General features: G+C 42.6%; 1 protein-coding gene across 1 annotated transcript in view; it reads right to left on the reverse strand.

Moving 5' to 3' along the window:
- The window catches only part of dpp6a (dipeptidyl-peptidase 6a), a 1,430,988-nt gene extending 1,404,866 nt beyond the window's left edge, over positions 1-26,122 (reverse strand). The window contains exon 1 of the mRNA XM_059639738.1: positions 25,690-26,122. Within this exon, the coding sequence (XP_059495721.1) occupies positions 25,690-25,749 (60 nt within the window). The 5' untranslated portion in view covers positions 25,750-26,122. The remainder of the gene's footprint in view (positions 1-25,689) is intronic.
- Positions 26,123-26,575: the final 453 nt, after the last annotated feature.

The raw sequence follows: 26,575 nt of genomic DNA on the forward strand, positions 1-26,575 counted from the left end.
TAGTCCAAAATGGATAAAATAACTGAACTGCAGAGGTGACTGCCCTTGATATCAAGGCCAAATTTGATGGTGTGAGGCATCAAGGAACCCCAGCAAAACTGAAATTATTGGGAATCGAGGACATGTGTGGGCTCAAGAGTTTTGGAGGCTGCTCCCACCTTCGTGTCTGGGTCTCAACTTCTTGGCTTTGATGGGGACGAGGTCAGATATCTTGTTTCTACCAGAGGAACAACTGGAATCATAGAAAACACAAAGGAAGATGGGTGTAGTTGCCAGTGGTCAGTCATTTTAGCCACAAAATATCACTGCAGGAGTTCTTCAGACTAGCGTGCTTGACAGAACCATCTTCAGATGCTTCACCAATGACCGCTCCTTTGCTTGGAGGCCTTAGTGACTGAGAATTGCATAATGTTCAGCACCATTTACAACTCCTCAGATGTTAATGCAAAGTTATTGGAAAAGATCAGCATCTGCTCTACATCTGTGAAGGAAAAAACAGGGTCAACTTTTCAGGTCCAGTGGCCCTTCCTCAGTATTAACATGTCCATGCCCAGAAGGAGCAAACAAAAATAGAAATTGCTGGAAAAGGTGAACAGGTCCGGCAGCACCTGTGAAGAGAAATCAGAGCTGAAGTTTCTGGTCCCTTCGTATGGAAATGGGTTTTAGCAAATGCATGGTCAAACACCAGCAGTGACAACGGGCAAGAGCTAAAGTTTCAGGTCAAGTGATCACTCCAGAATAGTTCTGAAATGTAAACTCAGATTTCTCTCCACAGATGCTGGCAGATCTGCTGAGCTTTTCCAGCAATTTCTATTCTTGCTTCTGATTTGCAGCATCGGCAATTCTTTCATTTTTTAGCCGCTAAGAAGCAAAAGGGCGGCACGGTGGCACAGCGGTTAGCACTGCTGTCTCAGAGCACCAGGGACCCAGGTTCAATTCCAGCCTCGGGTAACTGTCTGTGCGGAGTTTGCACGTTCCCCCCGTGTCTGCATGGGTTTCCTTCGGGTGCTCGGGTTTCCTCCCACAGTCCAAAGATGTGCAGATTAGGCAGATTGGCCATGCTAAATTGCCTGTAGCGTTCAGGGAAGTGTAGATTAGGTGGGTTACAGGGTGATGAGTCTGGGTGGGATGCTCCGAGGTTCGGTGTGGACTTGTTGGGTCAAAGGTCCTGTTCCCACACTGTATGGATTCTGATTTCTGAAAATCTGGTTAACTTCTGACTTGGGCTGATAAACGGCAAGTAACAGTTGTGTTATATAAATGTGAGGAAATTTAACCATTGCCCCTTGACATTCAATGGCGTTACCATTGCTGAATAACAATGAATGTCAAGGGTTATCACTGACCAAATGTACAAGTACTACACAAGGAATTCTGGGAATTCTGTGGTAAATAACTTCTCTCCCCAAAGCACGTCCACCATCTACAAGGCATAAGTCAGGAGTATGATGGAATACAAATAGAAACAGAAAACAGGTGCAGATTTACCCACGTCGAGCCTGCTCCAACCTTTAGTGTGATCATGGCTGATCATCCAACTCTACAGCCTGCTCTCATTTCTCTTCCATTTCCTGAGAAGCCTTTCACCCCAAGTGATGTATCTACTGATTTCTCGCAACCGGACAATGTTTTGGCCTCAATTCGGTCGTGAATTCCATAGGCTCACCACTCTCTTGGTAAAGACACCTCTTGCCTTGAAAAGCACAACTCCTACAACACTCAAGAAGCTTGACAGCATTCTGGACAGCGTAGCTTGCTTAAAAGGCACCCCATCCACGACAAATAACAAAGGAAATTACAGCACAGGAACAGGCCCTTCAGCTCTGCAAGCCTGCGCCGATCGAGATCCTCTGTCTAAACCTGTCATCTATTTTCTAAGGGTCTGTATCCCTTTGCTCCCTGCCCATCCATGTACCTGTCCAGATACATCTTAAAAGATACTATCATGTCTGCGTCTACCGCCTCCACTGGCAACGCGTTCCAGGCACCCAACACCCTCTGTGTAAAGAACTTTCCACGCATATCTCCCTTAAACTTTCCTCCTCTCACTTTGAACTCATGACCCCTAGTAATTGAGTCCCCCACTCTGGGAAAAAGCTTTTTGCTATCCATCCTGTCTATACCCCTCATGATTTTGTAGACCTCAATCAGGTCCCCCCTCAATCTCCGTCTTTCTAATGAAAATAACTCTAATCTACTCAACCTTTCTTCATAGCTAGCACACTCCATACCAGGCAATATCCTGGTGAACCTCCTCTGCACCCTCTCCAAAGCATCCACATCCTTTTGGTAATGTGGTGACCAGAACTGTATGCAGTAATCTAAAATGTGGCCAAACCAAAGTCTTATACAACTGTAACATGCCCTGCCAACTCTTGTACTCAATACACTGTCCGATGAAGGAATGCATGCCGTATGCGTTCTTGAACACTCTACTGGCCTGCGTTGCCACCTTCAGGGAACAATGGACTTGAACACCCAGATCTCTCTATTCATCAATTTTCCTCAGGACTTTTCCATTTACTGTATAGTTCACCCTTGAATTTGCTCTTCCAAAATGCATTACCTTGCATTTGCCCAGATTGAACTCCATCTGCCATTTATCTGCCCAACTCTCCAGTCTATCTATATTCTGCTGTAATCTCTGACAGTGCCCTTCACTATCTGCTACTCCACCAATCTTCATGTCATCTGCAAACTTGCTAATCAGACCATCTACACCTTCCTCCAAACCATTTATGTATATCACAAACAACTTGATGTTCACACCATTCTTCGCCAAGTGGCATCAATGTCCATCATCTACGTGATGCATAACAGTGAATCATTTCCTATGACAACACCTTCCAAACCAGCTATATCTACAACCTCAAAGAACATTTGTGGGATTTGAGTTTCACTGGCTTGACATGCATTTATTGCCCGTCCCTAGTTGCCCCTAAGAAGGTAATAGTGAACTGTCTTCTTGAACCGCTACAGTCCATATCCTTCAGGTAGACTTACAGTGCTGTTGGAGAGGAAATTCTGGATTTTGACCTAGCAAAACTGACGGAAAAGCGATATGTTTCCAAGTCAGCATTGAGAGTTGCTTGGAGGGGAACAAGAGAACAAGAGCATAGAACAGGACAGCACAGGATCATGATGTCATTGTAAACGAAACCCATGTGCCCGCATATGGTCTGTATCCCTCTATTCCCTGCCTGTTCATGTGTCTCTCTAAACGTCTCACAAACTTTACTATCACATCAGATTTTACCGCCTCCAATGGCAGCATGTTCGAAGCAGCTACCACCCTCTGCATAAAAAAACTTTCAGGCACATCTCATTTGAACTTTTCCTCCCTCACTTTAAGCCTGTTGTCCTCTCATATTTGGCATTTCCAATCTCGGAAAAAAACTCCCACTATCCATGCCTCACACAACTTTAACCCTAACCTTATCAGGTTACACTTCAGACCCTGATGCTCCAGCAAAAACAATTCAAGTCTGTCCAACTTCTCCTTATAGCTAATACTCTCCAATCCAGGCAACATTCTGAGAACAAAGTGTAGAGTTGGATTAACACAGCAGGCCAATCAGCATCAGATGAGCTGAAAAGGTGACATTTTGGGCCTGGACCCAACATCCTGATAAACATCTTTTGCACCTTCTCCAAAGCCTCGACATCCTTCCCATAGTGTGGCAAGCAGAACTGTACACAATATTCCAAATGAAGCCTAACTAAAGTTTCATACAACATGACTTACAAACTTTTATACTCAATGTCCTGACAAATGAAGCAAGCGTGTCATATGCCTTCATTACCACCTTATCCACATGTTGCCAATTTTAGGGAATTATGGACTTAGACCCCAAGATCTTTGTGTATATTAACACTCTATGGGTCCTGCCATTTACAGAATACTTTCCTCATGCGCTGACCTCTCGAAATGTATCATCTCACACTTATCAGGATTAAATGCCATCGGCCATTTCGCCACCCAACTTTCCAACTGATCTAGAACCTGATGTACCCTCTGTCAACCTTCCTCATGATCCAGAACTCCATCAATGTCATCAGACTGCCTACATTGTCATTCAAACTATTTGCATATGTTATAAACGACAGAGGTCCCTACACTGATCCTTGCATAATATCACTGGTCACAGACCTCCAGTCAGTAAGAAAACCTTGATAACTATCCTCTATCTTCTATGGCCAAGCCAATTTTGTATCCAACTAACTCGTAATGAATCCCACGTGATTTGATCTTCTGGAGAGCCTACCTTGAGGGGCCTTGTAAAATATTTCAACCGAGCCTATGTAGACTATGTCCATAAAATCATAAGACCATAAGGCATAGGAGTGGAAGTAAGGCCATACGGCCCATCAAGTCCACTCCGCCATTTAAATCATGGCTGTTGGGCATTTCAACACCACTTTCCTGCACTCTCCCCGTAGCCTTTGATTCCTTCTGACATCAAGAATTTGTCGATCTCTGCCTTGAAGGCATCCAACGTCCTGGCCTCCACTGCACTCTGCGCCATAAATTCCACAAGCCCACCACTCTCTGGCTGAAGAAATGTCGTCTCATTTCTGTTTTAAATTTACCCCCTCTAATTTTAAGGCTGTGCCCACGGGTCCTAGTCTCCCTGCCTAACAAAAACAATTTCCCAGCGTCCACCCCTTCTAAACCATACATTATCTTGTAAGTTTCTATTAGATCTCCCCTCAACCTTCTAAACTCTAATGAGTACAATCCCAGGATCCTAAGCTGTTCATCATACGTTAAACCTATCATTCCAGGGATCATCCGTGTGAATCTCCGCTGGACACGCTCCAGGGATAGTTATGTCCTTCCTGAGGTGTAGGGCCCAAAATTGGACACTTGAGATAAACGACAAAATTACATTCGCTTTCTTAATCACAGATTCTACCTACAAGTTAGCCTTGAGAGAATCCTGGACCAACACTCCCAGATCCCTTTGTACTTCTGCTTTGCAAATTTTCTCACCATTTAGAAAATAGTCCATGCCTGTATTCTTTTTTCCAATGTGCAAAATCTTACATTTGCTCACATTGAATTTCATCAGCCATTTCCTGGACCACTCTCCTAAACTGTCTAAATTTTTCTGCAGCTTCCCCAACTCTTCAGTACTACATGCCTGTCCACCTATCTTTGTATCATCGGCAAACTTCGCCAGAATGCCCCCAGTCCCTTCATCCAGATCATTAATATATAAAGTGAACAGCTGTGGCCCCAACACTGAACCCTGCGGGACACCACTCGTCACCAGCTGCCATTCCGAAAAAGAGCTTTTTATCCCAACTCTCTGCCTTCTGTCAGACAGCCAATCCTCAATCCAAGCCAGTAGCTCACCTCAAACACCATGGCCCTCACCTTGCTCAGCAGCCTCCCATGAGGCACCGTATCAAAGGCCTTTTGGAAGTCTAGATAGATAACATCTACTGGGTTTCCCGGGTCTAACATATTTGTTACCTCTTCAAAGAATTCTAAACAGGTTTGTCAGGCACGACCTCCCCTTACTAAATACATGCTGACTTGTTCTAATCTGACCCTGCACTTCCAGGAATTTAGAAATCTCATCCTTGACAATGGATTCTAGAATTTTACCAACTACCGAGGTTAGGCTAATCGGCCTATAATTTTCCATCTTTTGCCTTGATCCTTTCTTAAACAAGGGGGTTACAATAGCAATTTTCCAATCATCTGGGACTTTCCCTGACTCCTGTGACTTTTGAAAGATCACAACCAAAGCCTCCGCTATTTCCTCAGCCACCTCCCTCAGAACTCTAGGATGTAGCCCATGAGGGCCAGGAGATTTATCAATTTTTAGACCCTTCAGCTTTTCTAGCACTTTCTCTTTTGTAATGCCTACCATACGCAACTCTGCTCCCTGGCTCTCCCTAATTGTTGGCATACTACTCATGTCTTCCACTGTGAAGACTGATGCAAAGTACTTATTAAGTTCTTCAGCTATTTCCTTATCTCCCATCACTAGCCTTCCAGCATCAATTTGGAGCGGTCCAATATCTACTTTTGTCTCTCGTTTGTTTGTTATGTATTGAAAGAAGCTTTTACTATCATATTGTCCTCCCTTCATTAGTCATCTTCATCACTTTGTCAGTAAACTCAATCAAGATTGTAAAAAAAAGACCTCACCCACACAAAGCCATCCTTCTTAAGTCAATTCTTTTCCAAATGCAAGGAAATCCTGCCTCTGAGAATCTTCTCCAAAATGTTTCTGACCACTAATGTCAAATTCACTGGCCTATAACTTTCTGGAGTATCTCTGTTGTCTTTCTTGAACAAAGAAGCAACAGTGGCTATTGCCCAGGCTCCCTTGGATCTCACTTGTGGCTAAGAAGAGCACAAATATCTCTGTCAACACTGCAGCAATATTCTACTTGTGTTGTGGAGGGGAGGTGAAATGAAATGATCTCTTTGATGCTCACCGTATAAGTAACAAGTAACAATTTATTCATTTCTCTAACAGTGAACAAATTAACAGAACTACTAACAAACCGAACAATTCCTTCTCTTAAGTACTAACTATTCCTGAATAAAACAAAACTCCAATGGTATGCTGTTCCAATAAATACAAATCCCACTGATATCAATCAAGGTAATGAGAACAAAATAAATTAAAACTAGGTTTCTTAAAATTACAGCAAGTTTAAGTTTTCCAGAATGTTCTTTGCCTTCTCCGCTGTCCTCCAGTCAGGAACACCTCCCTCTGTTGAATTCGTGTCAGGAATATTAGCTAGAATGTTGCCGTACCTTTATTTGGATGGTACTTTCACTTTAAAATCTTAAAGATTTCTGTGACAGCCAGTGATTTTCTCTTTCTTTAGAGCTGATGGCTGTTCTCCTAACAGATGGCAGTTTGCCGTCACCTTGACTTTCAAATAATCTCTTCATTTATACCCTTGGTGACCTATCAATTTCTTACAACATGATTGGTTATAAGTTGTCAACAGATGGAATTTAATTGGGTTTGGTATCTAGGGCTCGGTTTAGATAAATTGGCTAAATTCAATAACCTGTTGTCTTGGTTAAAATGCTGCTTTGCCTGCTAACAGTATAGCCCCTCTGATACAATGTTGCAATTTCAAGAACTTTCCATGCATCTGCTGCTGTCTGCAGATATTTCTCTTTTCATCTCCAAGCCTAGAAAAGCACATCATCATTTAAAGGGACCTCACATTCTTCCCTCCCCCTATCATTTTACAAACAAATTCTAACATCCTGCTTTCCAATCCACAAATATTATACCCAACTTCGCTCCCTGCTGTACCTTCAGACAGATCCCATCAGGCCCTTGTATCTTATCTACCTGAAAGTTTTTCAACACCTCCTCCTTCTTAACATCAACATGCCTTCGACTATCCATCATCATCCATGTCCTTGTCCTTGATGAATACCAATGTGAAGAATTCATTAGGACCTCAACACTTTCTCTGACTTCACAGATAAATTCCCTTTATCCTTGAGTGGACATATACTTTGCTTAATCAATCTCTTGCTCCTAAGTTTTGTTTAAGTTCTTTCCTGCTTCTTTTATATTCCTTCAGGACCTTGCCTGATTTCAGTTTCATTAACATTACACGTGTATTTTTTTAAATTTTTAATTACAATTTCAAAAAGCTCTGGTCATCCAGGGTTCCTGAATCTTGACATCATTATCCTTCATCCTCACAAGAACATGCCAGTCCTGAACTCTGATCAACTGGCCTTTAAAAGACTCCCACATGTCAGATTTGAATTTACCCCGTAACAACATTCCACAATCCAATTTCTCCAGTTCCTGCCTAATATTGTTGTAATTAACCTCCCCCAATTTAGTACTTTCATCTGAGTATCAGTCTTATCTTTACATGTAACTATCTTAAAACTTATGGAATTATGATCACTGTTCCCAAAACTCTTCTGCACTGAAACTTTGATCACCTGGCCAAGCTCATTCCTCAATACAAGGTCCAGTATGGTTCTTCCAAAGTTGGACATTATATCAAGAAACTCTCCTGGATGCACCTAACAAATTCAGGCCAATTTAAGCCCCTGACACCAAGGAGGTCCCGACAATATTGGTGAAGTTAAAATTGCCCACTAAAACAACAATGCTAGTATCCTTTAGGGAAGAAAATGGCCATCCTTATCTGGTCCGACCTATATATGACTCCAGACCCACAGCAATAAGGCTGACCCTTAACTACCCTTTGGACAATTAGGGATGGGCAACAAATGCTGCCCTCTCTAGTAGTGCCCTTACCTTGTGAGTGATGTTTTTAAAAATGCAGGTGATGGTGCTACCATGTATCTGCTGCCATTATTCTTCTAACTGGAAGTGTTCATGGATTTGGAAGGTGCTGACAAAGGAGTGCTGGTGAATTTCTGCAATGCATCTTGTAGATAATACACACTGTTGCTACTGGGTATCAGTGGCACAGTGACAATGTTTTTGGTGCCAATCAAGCTGGCTGCTTGGTCCTGGATTGTAACACGCTTCCTGAGTGTTGCTGGAGCACCACTCATCCGGGTAAATGGGGAGTATTCCATCTCATTACCAATGCATGCCTTCTAAGCCATTGGGGAGTAAGGGGTGAGTTTCTCACCACAGTACTCCAGGTCTCCGACCTTCTGCTGTAGCCACTGTACATGTATGGTAAGTTCCCCAGTTCAATTTCAGGTCAATGGTTACTGCCGGGATGCTGAGAGTAAGGAATTCAGTGATGACAAAGCTAATGAACGTCAAGATGTGATGTATTTTGTTGGAGATAGTAAATGCCTGGCATTTGTGAGTTAGGAATGTTATCACTTACCACATTCCAGCCCAGACATGCATGGAAATACGAGAACTTGCATGCTCCCTTCCAAGCTCCACACCATCCTGACTTGGAACTATGTCACCATTCCTTCAAAACAACAGCTGGGTCAAACTCCTGGAAATCTCACTAATTTCTCCCTGAAGTGCACAATGAATTGGGCACAACACTCCAGCTGAGTATAAACCAGTATTTCAACAAGGCTCAATCATAATTTCCTTGCTTTTGAACTCTAACTTTGCTTTGTTCTACACTCCGAACCTGACTTACACACATATACCCAAGTTCCTCTGCTCTTGCAATCTCATTAGAATTGTACCCTTAATCGAGTAATGCCTCTAATTCTGCCTTTCGAAAAATGTATTAAAATTCTGTTAAATTTCATCAGCCACATCGCTACCCACTCCATCAACCTGAGTCCGTCACAGCCTTCCTCAGTTCACAATACCTCCCATCTTTGTGTCACTGCCGATTACTAATTGATACTCCCTTCTGGAACTGGAAATATGTTTTCATTGATGTGAAACCGTTTACCAAAGGAACTTGCATCTACATATAACACTGTGTCTACATATAACACCTCAAAGAACCATACAGCCATGAAAACCTTTCTTTAATGAAACCTTGCAGTTTCATCAAAGACATAAGCGTTACTATTTCGGCAAACATGGCTGCTAAATCACTGAAAAGATAGCAGTGACGAGCCAATATGTCTGTGATAACTGGTAACAAATGCACTTATCTCGTCAGGTGCAAGTGAACGAAATTTTAAAGGTAGCAATTAATTGTATCCACCTGACAAAAGGATGCAGATCGGGTCACACATCAGTTTTGATTGATTGAGATATTGCCACCGTGAAGACAGTATGGAACCAATAACACCCATGCTTTTGCTTAATTCCAAATAAGCACAATGGGCACATTCTTTTCTCCTTCAGCAGACAAATCCCAGTATACGAATATATTTAGCTGTTTGTCATGAAGGTTCATAATACATTATTTCAGAAAACAGGATTTAAAGTGGAGGAATGTGGATTTTAGATTCTCAGTTTTAGTTTTTTATGTTTTTAAACAAAAAGGTCAGGAAGTCATTTTGAATAGTGAGTTCAAAATAGTATTTACAATAAGTCACCTGGGGAGATATTAGCTAAGACGCATTTGGTGACTTGAGTTTTACAAGCAGAGTGAGAGAGGAAAAGAGGCCACAAGCAGATTCTGGCAGGGGTGGAAGGCACACTGCCCTCGTCAACCCATCGTCTCAGCCTGCTCCTGCCCCACCGAACTCATCTCCACCTATCTGGACTCCATTTTCTCCCCTTTGGTCCAGGAACTCCCCACCTACGTCCGTGACACCACCCACGCCCTTCACCTGCTCCAAGACTTCCAATTCCCTGGCCCCCAACACCTCATTTTCACCATGGACGTCCAGTCCCTATACACCTGCATTCCGCATGCAGATGGCCTCAAGGCCCTCCGCTTCTTCCTGTCCCGCAGGCCTGACCAGTCCCCCTCCACCGACACCCTCATCCGCCTAGCTGAACTCGTCCTCACCCTCAACAACTACTCTTTCGATTCCTTCCACTTCCTACAGGCTAAGGGGGTGGCCATGGGCACCCGCATGGGCCCCAGCTATGCCTGCCTCTTTGTAGGTTACGTGGAACAGTCCCTCTTCCGCACCTACACAGGCCCCAAACCCCACCTCTTCCTCCGTTACATTGATGACTGTATCGGCGCCGCCTCTTGCTCGGCAGAGGAGCTCGAACAGTTCATCCACTTCACCAACACCTTCCACCCCAACCTTCAGTTCACCTGGGCCATCTCCAGCACATCCCTCACCTTCCTGGATCTCTCAGTCTCCATCTCAGGCAACCAGCTTGTAACTGATGTCCATTTCAAGCCCACCGACTCCCACAGCTACCTAGAATACACCTCCTCCCACCCACCCTCCTGCAAAACTTCCATCCCCTATTCCCAATTCCTCCACCTCCGCCGCATCTGCTCCCACGATAAGGCATTCCACTCCCGCACATCCCAGATGTCCAAGTTCTTCAAGGACGGCAAGTTTCCCCCTGCAGTGGTCAAGAATGCCCTTGACCGCGTCTCCCGCATTTCCCGCAACACATCCCTCACACCCCGCCCCCACCACAACTGCCCAAAGAGGATCCCCCTCGTTCTCACACACCACCCCACCAACCTCCGGATACAACGCATCAGCCTCCGACATCTCCGCCATCTACAATCCGACCCCACCACCCAAGACACTTTTCCATCCCCATCCCTGTCTGCTTTCCGGAGAGACCACTCTCTCCATGACTCCCTTGTTCGCTCCACACTGCCCTCCAACCCCACCACACCTGGCACCTTCCCCTGCAACCGTAGGAAATGCTACACTTGCCCCCACAACTCCTCCCTCACCCCTATCCCAGGCCCCAAGATGACTTTCCACATTAAGCAAAGGTTCACCTGCACATCTGCCAATGTCGTATACTGCATGCACTGTACCCGGTGTGGCTTCCTCTACATTGGGGAAACAAAGCAGAGGCTTGGGGACCGCTTTGCAGAACACCTCCGCTCAGTTCGAAATAAACAACTGCACCTCCCAGTCGCAAACCATTTCCACTCCCCCTCCCATTCTTTAGATGACATGTTCATCATGGGCCTCCTACAGTGCCACAATGATGCCACCCGAAGGTTGCAGGAACAGCAACTCATATTCCGCTTGGGAACCCTGCAGCCCAATGGTATCAATGTGGACTTCACCAGCTTCAAAATCTCCCCTCCCCCCACCACATCCCAAAACCAGCCCAGTTCGTCCCCTCCCCCAACTGCACCACACAACCAGCCCAGCTCTTCCCCTCCACTCACTGCATCCCAAAACCAGTCCAACCTGTCTCTGCCTCCCTAACCTCTTCTTCCTCTCACCCATCCCTTCCTCCCACCCTAAGCCACACCTCCATCTCCTACCTAGTAACCTCATCCCACCTCCTTGACCTGTCCGTCTTCCCTGGACTGACCTATCCCCTCCCTACCTCCCCACCTATACTCTCCTCTCCACCTATCTTCTTTTCTCTCCATCTTTGGTCCGCCTCCCCCTCTCTCCCTATTTATTCCAGAACCCTCACCCCATCCCCCTCTCTGATGAAGGGTCTAGGCCCGAAACGTCAGCTTTTGTGCTCCTGAGATGCTGCTTGGCCTGCTGTGTTCATCCAGCCTCACATTTTGTTGTCTTGAACAGCAGAGGTGTTGTTTTCAAACAATCTCTAAGCAGTCAGTGCTCAGGAGAATTCCCGAGATGTCTAGCAATCAGTGAGAAGTAAGCTCCAGAACCTAAAAGCTCTGTCTGTTCTCAGTGGGGAAGACTACAGAATTACTGGAGACATGGAGTAGACAACTCATGTTAAGCAACAGTGAACTGAGTGAGCAGTTAGTTTAAAGGGTTTCAGGAAATGACATTCACTTCAGAAAATAGCATTGATGAATGTGAAGTAATGTGCCAAAAGAAAACACATTATAGCTAAGTTGGCTAAGCAACACGTTTTAATGTGGAGATACATATGGGTGAGTCTTTGCTAGGGTAGAGTGGCTATAAGGGTATTGCTAGAATAAAAGGGATGAATGTTTCATTCTGCTGATTGTAATGAGATTGCTCCAATAGTTCTTACATGATTTCTATTTTCCTTTTGCATAAAGAATTTATATGTTCTTCTGTTAAGAGGGTATTGGCACACTTGTGAAATTATTTGGTGATTGATCTCCACATTAAATGACAAGGAAAGTAAAACTTATGGTCTATCTGGCCAGATTTCACTCTAGGATTTGACTCATTCAGTATTACCATTACAACCTGCTAGCAAGTGCAAATCAGCTGTACCACAAGCCCAATTTATAATCTTAGATGAGGATTTTAAATTCATACATACAGGGACTTCTCCACAGCAGGAAGAGGGGATGCTTCCAGCTCTGGGGCCTTTCATGTAGTTGAAATAACTACACAGAGGCCAGTATCTTATCACAAAGTCACTCTTCTTTTTACACTTACAGGTAGTTCTGAGCTGGTCCCTAGACTAAGGAGAATCTCTGAATCTCCTATTTATATCTGTCCGCCAAGGCTCCCTGAGGATCGTATGGTCAATGAGATCCAACTGGTCCTCATTCCAATCATTACAAAAGTAAATAAAACCATGAAGAAAAACATTGTCAAGTTGCATTCTCCACTGCAACAATTAATCAATCAGAGCCAACTTCCCAAACAAACTTTTTCCCTAGGGACTTAAATTGTTGCTCCGTTTGAAACTTGATATTCTTTTGAGTGTCCTGATGAGTACAAAGCGAAAATCTTCAACAACATGTTTCTTTTCTCAGCAATTGTCAAGTTCTATGCTATCAAGCAATTAAATATTATGCAAGACATCCACTCTTCTTAATATAGGGCCATCACTTCGTTTATCTCTCCCAAACAAAATTACTTTATGTCCTCATCTGAAACACAAGACCACTGATAAAGCACACTGCTCTCATACAACTCTGAGAGGTAACAGCAGAAACAGAGAGGTTAAGTATGTGTGCCATTGTTAGAATCACTAGAGCCATTTTAACATAGGAACCTTAGAAGATGTGAAAGTTGTGCTCCAGTTTGTACAGCAATATTGACCCTACATTTTTGACAAGAGATGTGTTCAATAAGAGCTCAGAAAACGTTGACCTCATGAGGTTTGGAATTGTCCCATTTCAGAATCTCAACAGTTTCAGAGATTCTTACCGGTACATAAAGCACTGCTAACTTGAAAGAAACATACATTAGGATATATAAACATAAATAACTGGTTTAAAAACTTTGAACTGCCTCCACATAATAATACATCTTCTGCACAGAATGAAAGAAGTCAATTCCAAAGACGATTCACTTTAACCCAACATAAATCTTGTGTCCTTTGTGGCACTGCTTTTGTTTTGGTTGAACAAGAGCCTCAAAACGTGACTTCAGACGCAATTTTAACTCAGGCTTGGCAAGCCTTTGGCCCACCAAACAGCAGCAGCAGGACACCCAAGTGATGTTAAACATGTTATCTACATCCCAAGAGACAGACATCCACCTACAATGTAATAAAATGTGAGGCTGGATGAACACAGCAGGCCAAGCAGCATCTCAGGAGCTCCTGAGATGCTGCTTGGCCTGCTGTGTTCATCCAGCCTCACATTTTATTATCTTGGAATTCTCCAGCATCTGCAGTTCCCATTATCTCCACCTACAATGTGTTGGCCATCGATGCTCGAAGTCAGAACACCCTACTCAAGTCATTTAGAAATACACACACGTCTGTAAGCAACATAAAATCATGACACTCCTACTGGATCCAGCTCTACTCCTTTGGCATTTGTTGCATTTAGGTCACCCCTGACTAGAAATGGAGCAGAAAATCAACTTGCTCCACATGATCTCCTGTTCCACTCAGCAAAGGGACTTACAGTTTCCCTTGTTGTCCCTTAGCTATTATACATTTTTATATTAAAAATGCAGTCAGTGTACATGGAACAGCGTAGGTTAGATGGGCTTCAGATCAGTATGACAGGTCGGCACAACATCGAGGGCCGAAGGGCCTGAAATGTGCTGTAATGTTCTATGTTCAATTAAATTAGAAAGCTTACTTCCCAAGTGAAATAACTCAGTACAATATGATGAATAATGTTTCGTTGAATTAAGAGGGATCAAAAATACTTTCTCAATTAAGAAGCTGACTAAGTACAAAACTGCTATGACAAGAGAGGCCTATACTTTAAGTCAAAACAATGCTCAGTAAGAACCATGGTGAACGCACATGCTGAAGACTCAAAGTGGGTAAAGAATTAAGGGAATTGGGTGGAGCGTGGTTGTACAGCATACTTCTCTTGATCATCCATCCGGGTGAATTTCAAATAGTCAATGTTTGAATTAACTGCTTGACCTTACAGAGTCGATGTCAGGTATCTCCCTGCAGGACAGAGGAAAACTGGACAAGGAGCTTCCAAAGTATTGCACACAAAAAGCCCAGCACCATCCACAACAAAGTCAATCAATATATTTGACGAAGAAGTTATCCATTAGCTTAAATGATCATTCCCTCCAAATTCATGCACACAATATATAAAATACAGGGTAACAAGTACTCATCAAGTGACTGTCCTTGGACTAGGAGAGACATTTTTAAGTGAGAAGAGAGATGTAAAACAGACATGAGACAAATTTTTAATGCAGGTGGTTACGAGTGGAATGAACTTCCTGAGGAAGTGATGGATGCGGATACAATTACAACATTTAAAAAATATATGGATGGCAAGATGAAGAGTAAAGGTTTGGAGAGATATGGGCCAGGAACAGACAGGTAGAATGAGTTTAGTTTGGGATTATGTTTGGCATGGGCTGGTTGGACCAAAGCATCTGTTTCCATGCTGTATGATTCAATGACTCTATCTAGGCCACTTTTGACTTAGTGTGGCATCAAGGAGTCCTTGAGAATCTGGAGTTAGTGGGAATCAGGTGAAAAACCATCCACTGGTTGGAGTTATTCCTGGCACAAAGGAAAATAGGAACACAGGAACGGTAATAGCCATTCAGCCCCTCAAGTCTGTTCCATCATTCAGTGAGCTCATGGCTGATCTGTGGCCAAATTCCAGATAACAGCATTTGGCCCATATATCCTAATTAATTTTCTGAACAAAAATTTATCCATCTCAGACTTAGAATTTACAATTGATCTAGCATTAACTGCTGTTTGTGGAAGAGAGTTACAAAACTCTACCACTCTTTGTGCATGGAAGGGCTTCCTAACATCTCTCCTAAATGGTCTGCCCTAATATTTTGGACAATGCTCCCGAGATCTAGATCCAACCGGTGAAAGTACTTTATCTTTACAAACCCTATTTTTTCCTGCTACTATCTTGAAGAGTTTAATGTTTTTGGAGGTCAGACATCTCACCTCTTGATAACAGCAGGCCAAGCAGCATCAGGGGAGCAGGAAGGCTGACGTTTCGGGGCTAGACCCTTCTTCAGAAGAAGGATCTAGGCCCGAAACATCAGCCTTCCTGCTCCTCTGATGCTGCTTGGCCTGCTGTGTTCATCCAGCTCTGCACCTTTTTACCTCAGGTTCTCCAGTGTCCGCAGTTCCTGCTATCTCTCTCACCTCTAGAACATCTTTGCAGGTCCCTTAAGGTAGGCCAATTTTCTTCAGCTGCTTCATCCAGAACCTTCTCTCTGTCACAAGGTAAACAGCCAGAATGCCTGCTGATGGCTGCACAATACTCTGCTTTATACGCGACTCCTTAGATACTAAAATAGCCCATGTCCGAATGCAGTAACACTTAGACCATAAGACCATAAAACATAGGAGTGGAGCTAAGGCCATATGGCCCATCAAGTCCACTCCGCCATTTAAATCATGGCTGATGGGCATTTCAACACCACTTCCCTGCACTCTCCCCGTAGCCCTTGATTCCTTCTGAGATCAAGAATTTGTCGATCTCTGCCTTGAAGGCATCCAACGTCCCGGCCTCCACTGCACTCTGCGCCATAAATTCCACAAGCCCACCACTCTCTGGCTGAAGAAATGTCGTCTCATTTCTGTTTTAAATTTACCCCCTCTAATTTTAAGGCTATGCCCACGGGTCCTAGTCTCCCCGCCTAACGGAAACAACCTCCTTGCGTCCACCCCTTCTAAACCATACATTATCTTTAAGTTTCTACTAGATATCCCCTCAACCTTCTAAACTCTAATGAGTACAATCCCAGGATGCTTAGCCATTCATCATACGTTAAACCTACCATTCCAGTGATCATCCGTGTGAATCTCCGCCGAACACGCTCCAGCATGTCCTTCCTTTGGGGCCCAAAATTGGACACAGTATTCTAAATGGGGCCTAACTAGAGCTTTATAAAGCCTCAGAAGCACATCACTGCTTTTATATTCCAACCCTCTTGAGATAAACTTGGACAATATTCAGGTTTACACTGACAAATGGCAAGTAATATTCATATAAATGCCAGGCAATGATCCTCACCAAAAAGAAATAATTTATTTTTGACAATGGCATTATCATCACTGAATCGCCCACTAGCAACATCCTACGGGTATCATTGACCAGAAACTGAACTGGACTAACCATATAGATGGCTACACAAGCAGTTCAGAGGCGACAAATCCTGCAGCTGATAACTCACTTCCGGACTCCTCAATCTATACAAAGTCTACAAGGTGTAAGTCAGGAGTGTGTTGAAATGCTTCTTACTTGACTGGAAGAGTGTTCATGAAAACTCATTCAAAGATGGCGACACCAGGAAGGTAGGCGGATTTGGGCTCCTTAGTCTGTCCGCTCCAGACCTGCTGCTGCTATCCTCCTTCCTTACCCTTTTTATCTTCTTTCTTTTACATTTTCTAATGTTCTTCATCTCCTTCCAGAGAAGGCACCATCTTCCAGGAGGGCTGCCAGACCAGGAATCTTGGCGAAGTGACAGCAGCCTAGTCTGGCAGTGGAGCCAGGGACTCCTGGTCGCAGGAGACCCAGAGTAGAGACTCCAGCATTGGTGAGGTAGCGGCTGGGGCATGTTATACCAATACTGGGGTCTCTTGGTATCGTCGAGGCAGCAATGCAGAGCCAGGGACTCTTGGCTGCGGTCACAGTTGCCCCAGAGCAAGGACTCTTGGTTTTCATTCAGGTGGCAGAAATGGCTCCCGGTTGTGGTAGGCCCGGAACAAGGGGCTCCTGGTTATTGGTGAGGCTGTAGCGGCAGCGAAGCCGAGAACTCCTGGTTGCGATGTGAGTATGTTTTCATCATGGGACCCAGCACGGGATCAGTGAGGTTGGCCCAGTGGCAAATAGGTGGCACTTGAAGACTGGCAACTCCTACATTAGTGGGTCTAGCGCTGGCAGCAGCAAGGTAGTAACAAGGCAGTGAAGGTGTAAGTGTCATTAGTGAGCTGGCTGAGGCCCATGGAGAAGGTGCTAGAACAAAGGCAGACTCTCTTTCAGTGATACCTTTATATTCTTAAACTATTCAAAATGGCACCAGATTGTGGCGACAGTTGAAGCTTTTCTCTGAATTTCAATGTATTATTCACTATAAAAGACAAGTGAAAATAAATCATTCAATTCACTTCAACAACACTGAGGCAGCTTTACACCATATGGAATTTAACAGTTCTCTTGATTGACATCATATTCACATACATTCACTAATTCCACCAGTAGCAACCGTGTGTATCATCTACATGATGCAAGGCAGAAATTTTCTAGTTAGGCCCCATTTAGAATACTGTGTCCAATTTTGGGCCCCACACCACAGGAAGGACATACTAGCCCTGGAGCGTGTCCAGCGGAGATTCACACGGATGATCCCTGGAATGGTAGGTTTAATGTATGATGAACAGCTAAGCGTCCTGAGATTGTACTCTTTAGAGTTTAGAAGGTTGAGGGGAGATCTAATAGAAACTTGAAAGCGCCTTCCAAACCTACAACCATTTAGATGGACAAGGTCAGCAGATACATGGGAGCACCACTGTCTGCAAGTTCCCCTCCAAGCAACTTAATCACTGTGATTCGGAAATCCATCACCGTTCCTTAATTGTTGCTGGTCAAAGTCCTGGAATTCCCTCCAAAGCAGCATTTTGGGTCTACCTACAACACACTGACTACAGCGGTTCAAGAAGGCAGCTCGCCACCACGTTCTCAACAGCAACTAGGGATGGACAATAAATGCCGGCCCATGACTACGAAAAACGTCACTCAGGTTTCCTTGGCAGCATGTTCCCTCAGCGTCAACCACCAGCTGTTTCCTTGGAAAGTTCACTCGCACTTTCTCAAAGCCACTTACGGATCATCAGTAAATTATGACCCGAGACTTTAATTTCAAAAGAAGACCGTCTACTTACGCTCAGGAAACAACACCATGGGCCGTGGGCACTGAGTACGTTGCTCACTGAACTCTCAAGGCTGCAAAAGACCCATGGTCCCATGGCATCTGGGATAGAAATCAATGGAAAATTGAAAAGGATGGCTCTTGCCATATTAGACAGTAAAGTCCCTTGAAAATATCCAAACGATTCCACCACAACATAGCCAATAACAATGTCATCCCCGAGCCAGAAGATTTCTGGTTAAAATCCCATGTGCAGACTTGAGCATAAAAATCAACGTTGATAATCCAATGCAGTACTGAACGGGAGGTGCGCTGTCGAAGGTGATGGCTCTTATCTGAGATATAGTACCAAGGCCCTATCTACCCTCTCGGGTGTACATGAAAGATGTCATGGCAGCAGTCTGAAAAACAGCAGAATACTCACTGACCTGATAAATATTTGTCCCTGAAGTAACACCACTGAAATGGATATCTAGGCATCATCTCATTGCTATTTGCAGGCATTTGATGAGCACAAAATGGCAGCTGTACTTCCTACTCTGCAACAGTGAACAAGTTAGAGATACTTCAATGGCTAAGGAACATTCTGGGATGCTCTGAGATTGTGAAAGGTGTTGTTATTACAGAAGCTTTTTTTGATCTTAAGAAAACTGATAATATTTTCATTACAACACATTAAGCAATAGCAACTCATAGAGTGGCTACACAAAAACCAAATGTATACTCCATTACTTTTCCTATTTCATCTTAATGTAAGCTATGAACAACTTAGTAAAATTTCCCTCACAGGTAAATGCAGCTGAAGGTCCATTGATCGTTCTGCTTTGGCAATGTGAACAACTAGAATGCATGTATCTCATGTCCCGAACGGTATTACAGTGCACAGTTTACATATGTCAAAGCTGACATCCATCAAATCCTATAAAAAAAACTATGAAGGGCGTTGCTTTAGTTTTAGCCTGAAAGCCAATTATTGCCTTGAGCCCACATTCACAGAATCTTACAGTGGTGTACGTTTTCCAAATCATTACCTTGGTGATAATGTGGCATTTTAAAATCAATGAAATAGAACTGGGAAGGCTCTAACAACAGGATGGGTGATCTGCACTGCCAGCTCACCACCCAGGCACTGAAATTAGAAACATGCTCCACAGCGTTGAACGCAGAATTTACTTTGGAATTACTGGCAGCTGTAATGCTAAGCTTTTCAGTGCTGTACCCCTACAAATATAGGCTCAGATTGTGCAACAAAGCGTGATCATAAGAATCACATGAAGTACATCAATATATATTCCAAGTTATCCGGTCCTTTATTAAGTAGACAAGGCCAGCTATCTAAGCTTTTCGCAGCATCGATCCAGACAAGGGCATCTACTGATCCAGCAAGACTGTAACAGAAATCCTCTGGTTCACAAAAGCAAGAAGCAGACAGAACCTGCTGATTCAACTGCTAAGTCTGTGAAGCATTGGCAGATCAGCATCTGGTTTTAAATGAGCCAACTCTTTTGCTAAAATATTAATCAATTAAGATAGGTGGAAAATTCAAGGTAAAAGCTATTATGATATTGGTGTTTGGATGACAGTTAATCTGATGGATTCATATATTCATATACAAACAATTCAAACACCTATGTACATGGGCTATTTTTATAACATAACCACGAGGGATACAGATTACTGCAATCGCATTTTTAAGCATTTGTAGGAAATGTCACTCAAATAAAAAGGGCACACCATATCTCAAAATATTTCTCTTTCCCTATCTTTCCAAATTATGTTTATGATGCAAATTATGTTTCTGATGCAAATGTGGTTTGGTTAAAATCTCTGTTTCTCATCAACACAGGACTCCTTATGCAGTGTTTCTTACTGAATTGCTCACTACACCAAAAGATACTATACTCTATTTGCTTTGTAAAAAGAAATCACAGCACAGTGTTACACACAGTTATTGTCATCATGTTCCTGCCCATTCAATCATCAATGAGGTCATAAGAACTACAAGCAACAGTAGGCAATTTAACCTTTCATGTCTGCTCTGCCATTTAATACCATCATGGCTTATGTTTCGCTTGTGATAACTTCAGTAGAAGCATAAATTCTTTCTTCCTCAAGTTCGGAATCATAGTTCATTGTTCGCAGCTCTCTGTCTTCGCTCAAAGTCTTGTCTCAAAGACTCTCATGGTTGAGCATCAAAAGCAAAGGAACTATACACATAGTCAGAACAATTTATGATGTTTTTCAGTTCAGCAACAGATTCATTTTTTTAAAATCCCTGCTATCAAATCTTCATATGGACTCAACTCTCTGTATTTCTGTAACCTCTTCCAACCCTAGAATCCCCAGATACATGTGTTCCTCTAATTCTGACTTCTTGAGTATCCCAAATTTCCTTTGTTCCAAAATGAGCTACTGTGCCTTCAGCCATCTTGGCCACATATTCTGAAATACCCTCCAACACCATTCCAGCTCACTACGATTTTGGGACACTCCTTACACTCTCTTCTTGATCAAGCTTTTGATCACCTGTCCTAGCATCTGTGTCTTTAATGTCAAATTTTGTTTGTTTGAGCATTAAAACACTAAAAATATTCATTACCAATGTGGCTATGATTCAACAACAGATGTACAAGTAGTATTCACCCTAAATATTTGAATATAAAGATTTACCATTGAGTTATGTAGACAACTTGAATACACAACCCGTCCAAGAAATAAGATCAAAAATTCCAAATTAATGTAATGTTCTACCTATGAAAGCTAAGGTGCTCCATTGCTAAACCTTGGACCCCCAGATGGAATTTTTTTTATTTGCTACTCAATCCAATGAGATTACTCTACTTGTCAAAACATATAAAATGTATAGAAAAAGGATATATCAGACTGCATCACCTCATGGAAGGTTACAGTACAATAAAATAACCATTGTTCTCTCAGATCTTACTGAATTAAGAAGTTGAGATGAACACTAAGTTTAGATAAAAGGACATTATTGCTAATTGTAGCACAACATATTTGCAATTGTTGGGAAAACAGCTCTTTTCACCAGTACCAGAGCAATATAATATTCGAAACTTTGCGACAAAACATTTGCAAAGTGTTGCAACAAATAATGACACAATTTACTTTCCAGTTAGTATTTTATGCTATTTTAAAAACAGATGTTATTTGAATTTGGTAGCCAATGAATATTTATCACATCATCTTACTCAAAACTTAATAAATAAACTGGTAGTAACTGCAATCCATTAGCACTTCTTTATCAAAAAGTACATCATACTTGGCAATAACTCAGAGCAGATGACTTCTGATTGCTTTTTCAATATTATACAATGAATTTCCAAAATAAAAAGTGAATTAGCTTTTGGCTGTCAAACATTAGCACTGAGTGTTATAATTTTAAAAGTTGCACTAGAATTGCATCAATTCTTGAAACATATATATTCAATTCCTGAAATGAACAGTGAACCAAAGCTGTGAGGCACTCTGTAAGGCCATTTACACTGTTATTGTGATCACAAAGTAACATGATCAATGTAAGTTGTGCCAAAATGTTTAAATTAGGTTAGCAACAGTGAAATAGAAAGTAAAATCAAAATCCATTTTGTGCCACAGATAATCCTGGATAATATTTAAAAAAATAGTAAACCAGTGATAACAATTAAAAATCAATGAAAATTCAGTCACAGTGGTATATAAGAAAAGAATTGTAGTCAACAAGCTTACAGATATAAATAGCTATTTAGACCACATTGATTATTGTAATGAATCATACACTCATTATCCAGTCATATAGTAGAGGCAATGACACAATTAAGTTCTCTGTAACTGCACTCTCCGAATGCAAACTTGTTTAAGATGAATTTCAAAACTACATGTAGTTATAAATCAAACCAATAATGTATCGTTCACAGTTTATTTATTGACTCAAACATATTTTATTCATTGTGCATGGTCATATGTGGCTCATACACAGTGTCTGACATTTTTTTTAAAAAAGCTGGTTTCCTTTTTCCCAAAAGTGATGCAAGGGCATGCAGCATGAATTGATTGTACAAAGACAGCAAAACCAATTAAAATGTCAAAACCTAGTCGGTCAAATCATCATATCCATTTTTAATGGTGTATAAATTTTGTAAGCTGACTTTTAAAACAAGACCAATAACTTGTCCCCATCCTAATTAGTTTTGGATACAACTTTAATACAAGCACAATCTATAGTATGGAATCAACACTGCAAGAATATCTCTGAAATACCGCAAACCTCCAGGTTATATTTAAATGGGATATGACATGACCATGTCTATCCTTCAATTATAAACTATATATATATACTTTTAGAGGCTACCTGTTTCGTTGAAGGTGATCACAAATAACTAACACGATTATAATTGCTGGCTCATCCTCATTTCTTTTCCATGAAAGCACCCTTTCATTCAACCATTCTGTTCCTTCTTCCTAACTGTGACTTCCTTCACACACCATCCAACTGTTCAGACTCTTGCTGATGTTACCTCGCCTCGTTCTCCATCTTTCCATTTGTAAACCTTTTGTGTTCTTGGGTTCCAGTGCCACTGCAAGGTAATGATTGAACTTCTACATGTGGAACTCCTCTGTACTCTTCAGCAGGCCAATTATACGTTTCAACCTTTAAAATGGCCTGGTTCCTTCACATTGCTTACAAGTTTAAACAACAGCTGACACTGCTTATCTTCAGTGAAAGTCTAAGAGGAGGATCTTTATCCACTGAAACTTTTCCCTCATAACTCTATCTTCCAAATCTGTTGTTGAAGTTCCCCGGGAAGCATGCCTTCCTCTTTTGTGCTTCACACTTGTTTCCGCCTCAACAACATGCTCTGTAAAGCTCAAATCTGTCAAAGGCTGAAATAAAGTTCCTGTATCTGGTGAGGCTCCTCGAAAATTTCTGCCCAACTGCTAGAAAGAACTTAAGATAAAGCAATTCAAAAGGTGATCCACTTATTATCTCTGCTCTTTCATTTCTTGCTGTTATAAGGCTGTCTGTTTCAAACAGATTCTCGCTGCTACAATGGCCAGTCATCTCCTTGGTTTCATATCTTGTTTCTCCTAGCTTACAGATGTAAATATTCTTCAGAATCTACTAGTAGCAGGAAAGGGTTAGACCCTTTGTGTCTATCATCAGAGATCATGGTCTTTAGGTTCCCATCTCCATTCACCCATATTGACTGCATAATCACTCAATACTTTTTCACTTGTCAGTGCAAAATAATCTACTAATTGTAAATGTAAAACTAATTCACTTCACATCAAATGGTATTTTCTTCCAGTGTGAGAGGCTTCCAATTTTTTGATCACCTTTTATCTGTAGAAATTTTTTTTAACTTCCTCCTGACCAGCCTAGCTCTGATTTTAAGGTCATGTCCCTGTGCCCTGGACTCTTCTTGCGCTCTGCACTCCAACTGTGTTGACATCAGAGAGCTTATAATTTCCCGCAGGGTTTGTTCCTTTCCAGATCTCCACGATATTGCAACTTCTTCTGACCTCCCAATTCTCACTTCCTCCTACAGACTTCATACTTTTAAAACCCAAGCTGCAAACCTAGCTACCGACTATGTAGTTTATGCCATTTCCGCTCTATTCATTTCAGCTCTAAAACATGCCTTGTACACGAGGTTTGATCCAGCTCCATGGCTTCCTCTGGAATTAGAAAGAAATATATTCTTCTTCAGCTTTTTATTTGTTATTCAAGACATATGCAAAGTTTCGAAAGTCTTGATATCAAATAAAGTCATTTCCATATCAAAATAACAGCCCTTCGTTTGGTTTTAACTACTCAATTCAATGCATAAACAAAAACACTACATGGTTTTGCAGCATTTTAATTTGTGCATTCTGGACTAACTCTTCCACACGTTGGATAGTGCTTGCGTTACTTACGGACTACAGCCGCTGTTTCACCTTGCCATAATGCAGCGCCCACTGAATTAATAGCAATGTGTTTAAAAGAAAAATCGGCTCATTCATGAATTCTGCAGCTTGCCTCATTTGTCAACCGGTTGCTCGATTTCAAATGTTCAATAGCAACCTGCCGGCTGATGCTGACATACCATTACTGGAGAAACACCAATATTTATTTATTTATTTATTTATTAAACGAACGCTCGGAGATGCGCCTTACAACAACGACACTCAAAGCAACTGGGCTATACAGCGGAAAGCTAACTTTAACGCGATCCAGATCTGTAGCGAACATTATTTTCGTTTTTTCAAAAAAAAACACGCGCAAAAGCATTAGCTGAATCGCATTCCACTGGCGGCGCCCCCTGCATTAATTCCCACAGTGCAAAAGTTACAGTGATCATAGATGCTGAAAAGGGAGTGTTTCAAAGTGAACATCAATTTTAGTGCATGGATTGCAACTTCTATTTTTTTTGCACCGACCACTCCCCCAAATACACACTCGATCGGACTCATTTACAAACATGCACGGTACATTATGGCAAGAAGCTGAAAGTTACATCGATGCTTCCACTGTTTTAATACATATAGTCTTTTTTAAAAGGGGGCTCTAAATGGAAGCAGTAGTGTTTTTCCATCTCCCCCGTCCCCAATTTATGTATCTGGAAAGCTGCCATTCTTAACGTTTTAACGCTCTGTGCTTAAAGCAGCTGAAAGAATGTGTTTTGGGCGAAAGACAGAATAAAAGGGTGTGCAAATAGGTAGTTTTGGGTTTTTTTTCTTTTGCGCTGAAGGGAACCATTAATCGCTGAACAACACAGTCGAACGCTGCAGAAAGCCAAAAAAGCACTTAAGGAAGATAATACAATGAACAAAAAAAGACCGCACACCAACAATGAACATTTCCCAGAATCGCCCCTTGCATGTTTGTTTCTAAGTTGTAATTTCGCACGTTGTTAGCATTACTTACATCCCCAAAAGGATGTTTTGAAATATTTGTTTAAAATTCGCCATCCTTCCAAAACAAACTCTTGTCTTACCTTCACGCCTTTGCTGGATGCACATTTGACGTTGTTGGAAGCGCCCGCCGTTTGGTTCATTTTTCCAAGTGCTCGAAAACGCCAAAACTATAAAGAAGAGAGAATCCGCGAGGTCGCAGTCTCTGCACTCAACTGTCCAGAGAGAGTGAGTTGCTTTTTTGTTAATTTTCCACTCTCCACTAATGTTCGGACAGTGGGGTTAATATCCGGGGAAGAAGATTTTTTTAATAATTGCTTGATAATTTGCAGTAGCAACAATAACAAATTAAACAGCACCCAAGACAATGCTTGCTGGAGTTTGGACCAGTTGACCCCGGGCAGGCGGCACTGGAGATGCACAGTGCCTAGGACACACTCTCTCTATCTCGTGCTCCAGGTGCCTTGCTGCAGGGACAAGAGCCCGGGCCCCGCGAGCTCCGCGCGCCGCGTACACACACAGGCGCACGAAGATCGCGCGCACGCGCGCTCCCGTACGAGCTGCCTCCTGGACCCTCGCTCGCGCGAGCGGGGACGCGCGTGGCCTTTTGGTTGAGGTTGGGTCGTGAGGGGCTCTGGAAGGGGTCGGGTGGTGAGTGCGCGCTCATGGCTCGCGCTCGCTCCCGCTGCCAGGGGGTGGTTTGGGGATAGTGAGAGGGCAGGAAAGTTGGTTTGAGGGTGGGATGGGGGCGGGGGGGGGGAGGAGAGGCTAATAGGTAGGTCATGAGGGCAGCATATTTCATGCCCTGGTCCAGTGGTCAACCCTTTTGGTGTTGTTGGCTTATGGAAGGGGAGCGTCTGAGAGGGAAGTGGACTGTTGGGCCGAGTGGCCAAATTTTCCTCCTCGCCACTTATGGTCTTATGGGAGGAAGGAGGGATGTGGCAGTGACGGATAAAAGAAAGACAATTA

This window comes from Stegostoma tigrinum, chromosome 2 (genome assembly GCF_030684315.1).
Source record: "Stegostoma tigrinum isolate sSteTig4 chromosome 2, sSteTig4.hap1, whole genome shotgun sequence".
Taxonomy (NCBI): Eukaryota; Metazoa; Chordata; class Chondrichthyes; order Orectolobiformes; family Stegostomatidae; genus Stegostoma; species Stegostoma tigrinum.